Source organism: Limulus polyphemus, unplaced genomic scaffold (genome assembly GCF_000517525.1).
Source record: "Limulus polyphemus unplaced genomic scaffold, Limulus_polyphemus-2.1.2 Scaffold44, whole genome shotgun sequence".
Classification (NCBI taxonomy): Eukaryota; Metazoa; Arthropoda; class Merostomata; order Xiphosura; family Limulidae; genus Limulus; species Limulus polyphemus.
Window position 1 is genome coordinate 167,485 of NW_013665654.1, and position 11,126 is coordinate 178,610.

At 30.0% G+C, this 11,126-nt stretch overlaps 1 protein-coding gene across 4 annotated transcripts in view; it reads left to right on the forward strand.

Annotated features, from left to right (window-relative positions):
- The window catches only part of LOC106462215 (serine/threonine-protein kinase A-Raf-like), a 52,427-nt gene extending 46,414 nt beyond the window's left edge, over positions 1–6,013 (forward strand). For all 4 annotated transcript variants that reach the window (XM_013922117.2, XM_013922124.2, XM_022389541.1 and 1 more), the window contains 7 exons: positions 1,171–1,255; positions 1,380–1,556; positions 1,900–1,946; positions 3,220–3,338; positions 3,504–3,635; positions 5,329–5,463; positions 5,576–6,013. In XM_013922117.2, the coding sequence (XP_013777571.1) occupies positions 1,171–1,255; positions 1,380–1,556; positions 1,900–1,946; positions 3,220–3,338; positions 3,504–3,635; positions 5,329–5,463; positions 5,576–5,737 (857 nt within the window). In that variant the 3' untranslated portion in view covers positions 5,738–6,013. The remainder of the gene's footprint in view (positions 1–1,170; positions 1,256–1,379; positions 1,557–1,899; positions 1,947–3,219; positions 3,339–3,503; positions 3,636–5,328; positions 5,464–5,575) is intronic.
- Positions 6,014–11,126: the final 5,113 nt, after the last annotated feature.

Consider the following 11,126-nt stretch of genomic DNA (forward strand, 5'->3'; position numbering starts at 1 on the left):
ATGCTATTCTAATTAGGTAATAACAATAAACAAAAAGTAGTAATAATAAAATTTGAATGTAAGACACTAAAACCTTGTGTCATGCGCAGTAAAGGGTACCCATCCTGATAGGGTTAATACATGTTCATTTTTGCACATTTGTATATTCTTCATTAGTGACATAACTGTATTTGACTGCTGATCTGATATCTGATACGAAAGTGCTCTGACCTGTGAACTCAATGACAAGAAAAAGTTAAAGCTTTTGCCAAACAACAAAAACCAATACAACATTCATGCAATTTATTCTGGATTGAAATTACCACTTTCAGAAGCAACATTTACAATGCCAATATTTTTAAAATAAGCTAAAAGTATATGTATAATATAGGGATAGGACAAATAATACCTTTGGTCAGAATTCAGGTACCAACTTCTAGTATCTACATGGATATGGAAATATTTGAATTTGGTAGTAGATGTGACCATATTGAAAATACATGACTGATGACCACTTCATTATAGTACAATATTAAACTAGTTACTTTGTCATTGTTTTTTAAAACTTTGATAAGGGTGTACAGTTCTGCATAAGTGAACAGCCATTCCAGGTTCTTTAAAGGTTGTGTGAGACAGTGCTTTATGCTCCTAACCCCCTGCTGAAACAGTAGTTTTGGAGTGTGCTTGCCATTGCTACTATTCTGACCATCTGTAGAATACAACAGATGGGCATGATGCTTATTTAAACTACATAATGCCTTTCTGTATTACAACTACCAGGACCCTTAACTCTTTATTACCAGAGAAAATGGTATTATGTTTAGAAGCTCATAGAAACCAATTATGTGCGATACATGTCCAAGTTGTATCATGTCTGTGTAATATTATGAGGTAATATTTTCATGGAAATATTATCTGATTATATGAATAATTACAAAATTAATGTCTGATCAAATCAGGTTTTGTCAGATAGTGCAACATCCAATCAGCTATTTGTCCCATCCTCAATATAATAATTTTTTGATAGTAGCTTTCTCTTTTAAAGTGGTTCAGAAAAGACTTGTTCTACTTATACCACAGATTCACAAAAAATATAAATAGTTGCTTATAATTAAAAGCACGAAAAACAATAGAAATAAGAGATATTCTGAAACTGTAACTTATACCTGTTTTTTTTTATCTTTTCTACAGGTCCAGTAGCTTTAAAAAAATTGAATGTTACTGATCCTACTGCTGCACAACTTCAAGCTTTTAAAAATGAAGTAGCTGTACTTAGGTAATACTTCACCTATTTCTGTGCAATAGAACAAACCATTACTTTGTGTTGTAGGAATTTTGCTTGTTTTTACTAATTGCCTGCAGTTTAATAGACTAAACTTTTTTTTTCTCTCTCTCATTAGGAAAACTCGTCATGTTAATATTTTATTATTTATGGGTTGGGTGTCTAAACCTCATCTAACGATAGTTACTCAGTGGTGTGAAGGTTCTAGTCTTTATAAACATTTATACGTCCAAGAATGCAAGTTTGAGATGGTTGAACTCATCAACATTGCCAGACAAACTGCTCAGGGAATGGAGTAAGTATTCTATCTTAAAATATTGATTAAAATTCTTGAAGACTGAAGTAAGTAGGATAACTTGAATGAGAAATTAATATTACCTCATTATAACTTTCTTAAGAGTACTTAAAACCATAAATAATAATTAAGCTTAGTGTGTTATAAGTCACTTTAATTTATTGTAAAAAGATTTTTATTAGGTTTTACTTAAAACAGGTGTATATAGAAAATACTTCTCAACTTGTAATTCTGTTATATGTCATTGTATGTTGTAATTAGAAGTCAGAAGTTTGTAATTATCATTAGTAGTATAGGATATTTTCACAGTTATATTTGTAATTGGAAAACTATTTTCTTTTAGCTACCTTCATGCTAAGAACATCATCCATAGAGACCTCAAGTCAAACAGTATCCTTGTTAGCTAGTTTTAATAATTTTCTAAAGTATAATGATAATTTGAACCTTGTCTGTGTAACTGTATTAATTTATGATTCTTATCTTATGCTGCAGAAATATTTCTTCTGTAGTTTAATGTGGAAATATTTATTCTTTTTATTTTACTTAGATCTCTGTTTAAACTTTTTCAGATTAGCTCAGTCCATTAGAAAGTAAGTTTAACCTGCTTATAACATAAAGTTATATAAAAAGAACACCTTTGAATTTGGTAAAAAGAAATACAAATGTCTGTAATTTAAATATACTAGCACATTATGGATTTTTTATTTACATCTTAGGCTATTGTACATTTTGTCCAAAAGATATTTGCAAAATTGACTTGTTTTCTTAAATTTATTAGAATATTAAACCTTTTTCTTAAACATACTAGTATCTAGCATATCTTTGCTTAAAATTAACAGTATACAAATGGGCAAATATTGAATGATTTAAATTATAAGAAAATTACTGATTATAACATACACTGAAATAGTGGAGGCCACCAGTTACAACCAAACTTGGTCAGTGGTTTTATTCCTGAGAAAATCTGCTAATGCCTTTAAAAGTCAACCCTCAGACAAAGGCTAAGATGGAACACCTTATAGGAAAGTTATTTATTTATTTACTGATTATTGAATAGATTAGCAGAAAATTAAATATACCAAAGGTGGGGATAAGTCTAGAGTTATGCAAACAGAAAAAAATGTTGGCTTAGTTTTTTTTCAGGTGTGTTGTAAAAACTAATTCAAATGGATTAGAAATACATTTTTCTTCTTTTGCTGAGCAAAAGGTATAATTTTAGAAACGTCTTGGTGCTTTGTGGTAAGTCTGAGGGCTCAGACCACTAAAAATTGTTTCGATACTCATGGTGGGCACAGCATTCTGTAGCTTTGTATTTAACAACAACAAAAATCAAACATTTTTAGCATGTACAATAATGCTTCAAGTTTTTGTTCTTTTTACCAGACAACATCTAGCATTCACACGTATAAAGTTTATGGGTTGAGAAAGAAATGAAGTCTCATTTGTCTAGTATTCTAGAAAGAACCAAAAATCTTTTAGTGTTGTAGGTTAAATTAAGTGTAACTGTATGAAAAGAAAAATTTCTTGAAATGTTGCAAAGAAGGCTTAACAGAATGCCTAGAATTATTTGAGCATTTTTATGATTTAATGTAAAGCAACTAGAGAACAAGTCACCTATTGTGCTTCTTACAGTTTGAGCTGTTATTCTGTAACATTGGTTTAGATATATTTCTGCATGAAGATTGGACTGTTAAAATAGGAGACTTTGGTCTTGCTACTGTGAAAACCAGATGGAGTGGGTCAGAACAATTTAATCAACCAACAGGATCAATACTCTGGATGGTGAGATTTTCAGGTTATCTATGTTGAGTCATTAACATTACAAAAAAGTTTTGGGTAGTCATTTACTTTATAGCTGCTTAAGAGTAGCCATTCTAGGTATTCAGTGTATATTGTTTTTTCAATATCTTTGTTACTGGAAACAAAGTCATAATTTTCTCTTGTTAGGCTCCTGAAGTTATCAGAATGAAAGATTCTCATCCCTACTCCTTTCAGTCAGATGTCTATGCTTTTGGCATAGTTTTGTATGAATTGATTGCAGGCCAACTACCATATGCTCGAATCAACAATAGAGATCAGGTTTGTATGCTTATGTGCAATTCCATTGTCAGAAATAAGAAATACATTATGTTACAAAACACCTGGAAGTCATTATATAACTGAATTTTATACTCCTTCCCCAATATATTTTATCTTTACTTGTTACCTTTCTGTACAGGCTTGGTCATTTTGCCCAACATTGCAAACTGCATGTAACCAGGAAACTATAAATACTATAGCTTTTATTATAATAAGTGTACCTTTACAAAATTTGTACATTATAACTTTAGTATACAAAAAATCAATTTTTTTTAGTTCCGAGTGCAACGTGATTTTCATGTTAAGATAAAAACATTTTTCCATCTTACAATTTTGAAATTTCATTTGCAAAACTTCTAGGACCTCCCAGATGAATATAAAAGTTTTTTTCATTAAAACTATATTTTATGTTTTTTTTTTGCTAACACTACATGAATTCAGTCCATTACGACCGACCTTGTTACCACCACAAAAAATACTAAGTAAGTCTAGGTTACCTTATTTTTCTTTTTAGAATGCCTGCAGGTTTTAATTGAAAGTTATAGCTATTTATCCTAAACAGCTTCAGACTCGTAACAATGTACATCTTTTTTTATTTGACTTTATGTTTTATTACTCTCTGAACCATGTCTAACTTACTAAACCCACATAACAAGCTAGAAATCACCCAGTAATTGCGTAGCTCAAACTGGTATTGAATTATGTAACCCACAAGCTTCTCATGTTCATACTATGTTGAAAAATTAATTATTATTTCTTATTTATTTTTTTAATTTCTGTTTTCTTATTTAACCTAGTACATTTTAAGTTTCTAATTTTTATATTTTAGTTACTTTTATAACAGTAAATGAAAAATATGCATAAAAAAAACTTATAGTACTTACATGTGAGTTTTCTACTTTTTGCAGTTGCAGACTTAATATCGATAAATATTAACCCTAATTGGGCTAGGATTATTGTTAGTACTTTACTGAATTTCTATTTACTTATTTCAGATATTCCATTTAGAACATAAAATAATGATGTGCACAACCATACAATGCTCTATAACTGTTATAATTTAACTGGCTTTCTAACTAAGCTATGAGAGCATTAAAATAATTCCATCAACTGGTTGAACTGAACTCCATGATAACAACTTTGAATGTGTACACCAAATAACTTAAAAGCTGTCATGAGAATGAGCTAGCATAATATGTACACCAGCAAGTTAAAATCTTCACTATTTGTTGTAAATAATGTAATAGCAAATATCAGAGAGAATTAATTAACACTTTTTGAAAAACAGTATGTGATAGGAGGGAGTGGCATGTGCATTTGACTTTCTGGTTTATATTTCTGTAAATAAGATGATTGGATACATAGAAGTGAAAATAGAGAATTTTTTAAATATTTCCTTTTGAAATTAAGAAATTAAAACTTTTATGATATTATCATTTGATTTAATAACTATGTTTTGAATGTAACTATAAATAGCTCTTGACATGCATATTTACCTACCTGTATCCAGAGGGTTGTTTTTCCTTATTCATAAAATGTAATAACATTAAAAGGTGTGTAGTATTTTTGGAATTTCATAAACTTTCTGAAGTTCCTGCAGTGAGTTTGTTTTCTGAATGTTGTAAAATAAAATATATAGTCATGTATTATAAAGCATATTAGGGATGTACAAATGAAATGATTTCATTTCTAGATTCTCTTCATGGTGGGTCATGGTTATCTAAGGCCTGACTTAAGTAATGCTCGATCTGACACACCTAAAGCTCTGATCAGACTGATAGAAGATTGTGTCAAGTTTAATCGGGAAGAAAGACCTCTCTTTCGACAAGTAGGTCAAAATTTATGAATATTTCTCTAATAAAAATATAACTTCTCTTTTTTTTGTAATTAGGTATTGAATGAACATATTTTTTGTTTTCATTCTTCTTAATTTGTTCTAGATCCTTGCTTCGTTGGAATTACTGGCTCGTTCTCTTCCAAAGATCCATCGTAGTACATCAGAACCAACACTTAATCGAACCCATCTCCAGTCTGAAGATTTTACATACATTTGTGCCTCTCCAAAAACTCCAAGTCAGTTTGGAGCCTTCCCCTTCTTCTGATGTTTAAACCCAAACTATACAGTGAAGATCTCAGAGGTGTTATTAGAAGTTAAATAAAATGTGAAACATTCTACTTACCACTGTAGTGGTCTTGGAAAATTTTTTCTCAGCAGCATATCGTGGTGTATTTAATTAATTTAAGGATGCCAAATGAGCTAAGTATTGTATTTATACTGTTTCTTCTACTGAAGAAACTTAGGAAGACTTGTAAAAAATTCATTGAGTTCTGTGTTGGCTCATATCATGGAATGAATAAAGTTATCTGGTCATAAGCTATGCTGTGTGTTGGTGTATAAAGGTCACAAGGATGTCAGATTCATCAACGAACAAGCCCTTCAGGTAACAGAAAAAGTGAAGCTGTTCTTTTTTTGTGTTTCATAACTGTTGTTAAGAGTAAGAAACACAAAACTGATATTTTTTTGCCGCAATGAAAGGTAAAATCTTTATCATTAGTTACAGCCGATTAGTTTCAGTAGCACAGGATAGTCAGTGTTATGTCTGAGGTTATTAACGATTTACTACTCAATTTTGTTGACGTTAAGCACATTGCAGATTCTATTATAGTCCACTGATAATTATCTTTATTGTGATTTCATACTTCTCATTAACCAGATTCATCTACTATTTCTTACATGTCATATGGTACAATAGCATATCTTAAAATATTATATTACTTAGACATTCCCACTCTAGGTGATCTTAGATGCTACAAAGAAAAATCTTTGGCTATTTGGCATAACTTATCCTTGATATCTTTGTGGTATCGTTCATACATGTCCTGTTTAAAATACATTTAAAATCTATTATTGTCATGCCTATTTCAGCACTACTACTACTACACATATTTTACACTAGTGTTTCTGTTGATAAATATAATAGATAATACTAAAGAAAGACTACATAAAGAATTTTGTTTCTCAGGAAGAAGCTTGAAAATCTAAGAAGAATTACAAAAACAACACACTGTTTTCAACCACCAATACCTCATTTTATAAACAAATAATTTACTCATTAAACAAGTCTGTGATTTTGGTTTTCTAATTGAAGGACACTGTGGAAGTGTTTTATAATCAGCACTTAACAACTGATGATGGTAAATATTATATATAAGAAGTAAACAACTGACTGTGCATTTTGCAAGTAATGACGTACTCCATTCTTTTTAGTCAGTCATTAACATGTTTTGAATATTATTAATTTTATACTAATGCCTGATCAGGTTTTTAAGTTTTTAGGTACTTACAGTAGTATGCATCCAACAATGACAAAAAAAAACTGCAGACGTTTTAGTGTATCAAAAATTTAATTTTAGTCTTTATAGCAGCCATACAGCACTGGTATGGTAAAAAAAAAGTTGCATTAAGTTTGTTGCTGTGATTTTTATTTGATGGGGCTTTAGTTACATGATTAATGGGTTTTTTATTTGTTCCCTCTTTTGGCTCTTACAACAACAAAATTGACAATTATTCACTTTTTTTTAATTGAATATGTATTCCCTATACTTTTGCAAAATGCGATAACTGAAATTCAGTCTGTAGGGTAAACTGTTGTAAGATAGTAGTAAAATGTTTTGTGTACATGCAAGAGATCACAGTGAATACACTTTGGATGGTTTTTAAAAATGGCTCTAGAATTGCTACTATACCATTTGTATGATGTTGCCACTGTCTTTTTTGGTAAGTGCATCCATACTGATGATGGTATTAGACATTACATCACATATTCCCTGGAATTGCTCAGACGTCTGTCACAATGACATCTTTCAGTTGAAGAGTGATTATTGTATCATAGCAAAAGGCCCCAAAATCAGAGGTGAGGTCAAGGGAGTATAATGGAAGTGGTAAGACTATGCCACCAGTTCCACCATGCTTATTATTAAATACATTAACTTTTTTGTTGCCATGGGCATATCTATGGGACACTATATATAATAACCTTTGTTTGTTTTAACCTTGGGTAATGGGAAGAGTTATTTATCTATAAGCATGTTACAATTTAAATGCCAAAAGCTGGCAAAATATTGAAAAACTAATAGGCCTAAAGAACGATAGGGCTACCAGGCTAGATAATATTTCCACAAGGGTTTTGAAGGAGGTATAAGGTTTGGATATGTGAGCCACTTACTACTATTTTTGTCAGTCCTTGAATAGTAGGCAGATTCCAGAGGATTGGAAGTTATCTAATGTAATTCCTCTTTTCAAGGAAGGTGATAAAAATTGTCTATAATTATAGACCCATTAGTCTTGTATCAATTATGTGAAAAGTTTTGGAAAGTCTGATAAAAGATACTTTGCAAAATCATTTAACAAAGTTTAGAATTTTATTGGATAGTCAACATGGTTTCACTAAGGGAAAATCTTGCCTTACAAATCTTTTGTCATTCATTGAAAAGGTTACTGCTTATATAGATGAGGGTAAGAGTGTAGATTTGGAGTATCTGAATTTTCAGAAAGCATTTGACAAAGTGCTATGTAAAAGGCTTGTAAGAAAATTATCTCTATAGATGTGGGAGATAAGTTAGCAAATTGGATAGAAGAGTGACTGGATGGAAGAAAGCAGAGGGTTGCTACAAATGGAGTTCAGTCAAACTGGATTAATGTCACAAGTGGGGTACCTCAGGGCTCAGTCTTAGGACCTTTGCTCTTTTTGATTTACATCAATGACATAGATGAAGGAATGGTCAATAAATTACTTAAATTTGCAGATGATATTAAGGTTTTGGGTGTTGCTAGTTGTGAAGAGGATGCTGCTGATTTACAAAAGGATTTAGAGAGTTGTGCAAATAAATGGCAGATGGTTTTAATTATAATAAATGCAAGATAATGCATGTGGGTTATAATTCGGATGGGAATGACCTTGACAGTGGTTATGAAAGAAAGAGATATTGGTGTAATAGTTGATCAGTCTCTAAATCCATCCAAGTTGTTGCTAGTGGTAGGGCAAATAGGATTTTAGGTTGTATTTACAGAACTACTGAATACAAGTCTAAATAGGTTATAATTTCATAGTATAGGTCACTGTTTAAGCCATATTAAGAATATTATATTCAGTCTTGAGCTCCTTACCTTAGGAAAGACATTGAATTGTTGGAAAGTGTTCAGAGAATGGTTACCTGGGATGGAGAGTTTGTTATACAAGGAGAGGTTGAAATCTCTCAAATTGTTTTCTCTGGAAAAAAGGAAGAGTTAGGGGGGGATCTGATTGATGTGTTTAAGATTGTAAAGAGAATTGATAGTGTTGATGCATCATCTTTTTTTTTCATATTTAACAGTGTGAATAGTAGAATAGAAGTCATCTTCAGCAAAGACAATTTTATTTCTTTAATGGTAGTTGGCCTTTGGAATGTGTTGCCGTCTAATGTTGTGGAGGCAATAAATTTAAGTGAGTTTAAAAAAAAGTGTAATAAGTATATGAATGATAAAGGATTGGCTTTAAGATTTCTTGTTTCTAATTTATTTATTTTAATTTAGTTTTGAGGATGGAACAGCCGAGTTGGACCATGTTGTCCCTGAACGTTATGTTGTATATAATTTCAATGAAAAAAACCAAGTCCAAACAAAATTAAATTAATAATGCTGCATAAATTAAAAGGATTCCCAGGGTTCGGGCTATATTGTGGAATATTAAATGTGCCCTTGGCTTTGGAGGTGACTGGAAGTAGGACCCACATTGCATTAGGGATACACCATCTATTAGTTTTGACCTCCATTTGCCAGTCTCGTGAAGAAATGTATAAAAAATCATCAAAATAAATACAAGTTAGGAGAGCGAGATGTGGGTGCTCAAATGAACAATGTCCCACATCCATATCACCCTTCACTGCCAGAAAACGGTTGTGGGAAGGTAACTGCTCTCCATAATAAAAGAAAGAAAAACAAAACAGTGTTGATTAATATGTTTTGAAACTAACTATGTTACATCTTATCTGCCTAGATGGTTTTTGGAATGGAAGTTTTATATATTTAGAAAAATAAGATTTAAATTATCTTGTATAAAATTAAAAAATAACCTATAGATTTGTCATTTCATCAGTTACAAGAAAAATATGTTGTAATTCCCATTGATAAAGCTAATTGTAATTTTGGCTTTATTTATAAAATGTTTTATACACTAAATTTGATAAATGAAATCAATAGTACACAAACATTTAAACTTATTAACCAATCCAAAGATACAGTAATTAATAATTTCATTAAAGCTTATAAAAAAAACTTTATTCTAAACCAAATTATTTTGAAGATTTACCTTTTTTGTATGCTATTCCTAAACTACATAAATATCTGATTAAATTTAGATTTATTTAAAGTTCAATAAAACCAATTATTAAACAACTGGTCATTTTATTAAATAAATTACTTAACATTTTATTTGATAAAATTAAAAATGTAAACAGTAATAATAAAGAATAATCAACCCATTTTAGAATACCTAAACTCTGAACAAGTAAAAAATATTCAAACATTTGATTTTACCACACTATACCATAATTCCATTGAAAGATTTAATTTCTTTTATGAATTCATTAATAGAATGATTCTGTTATTCTTTCATAGTACTGGAAGAAAGAAAATTTAGTTCCAAAAATATAAAAGTTGTATTAAGTTTCTGTATGTATGATAATTATGTTTTTTTCAATAACCAAATATTTAAACAAGTAATAGGAATTTCAATAGGAGCTAACTATTCTACTTGTATTGCAAATTTATAACTTTATTTTTATGAGAATAGGTTTGTTGAAAATTGCACAAACCTGGACATTTTTGATTTAACGTATAGATAAATAGAGGACTTAATTAGTATAAATAATCTTGAGATAAATTATTATATTAATGCTATTTATCTGGTAGAATTAGAAAATGAAAATACTTCAGTTTTCACATGTACAGACACATTATTTAGATATAAAAGTTAAAATAATTGATTATGATATCCATCTAAATATTTTTGATAAAAGATAATATTTGTCTTTTCCAATATATGGCCTACCCTCTTTTAATAGTAATGTGCCATACTCTTCTGTTATAACTTTTGTGACTTCACAATTATTCAGATTTTTTTTAAATTTGTAATAAATTACAATATTTCATTACTAATATTGATGCAAAAATTAATATTTAATAGATTTAATAAAGAAACTCTAAATAATATTATTAAAATATTTTATGATAAATATAAAACATGTTAAATATATATAAAGAAGTAAAAGTAAGGAGTTTTTGCTGGAAATTTATGATAAGTATTTTTAGTTTTTAATAAGGTTGTTTAAACAACTTGGCACTATTATATGGATGAACACGTTATCACATATAAAGGCCCATGTAAGGTCTGAAAATTGGTAGTTACAGTGGACTTAATGGGTGGTGGTTGGGAGTTATACTAGTTAGTTTAG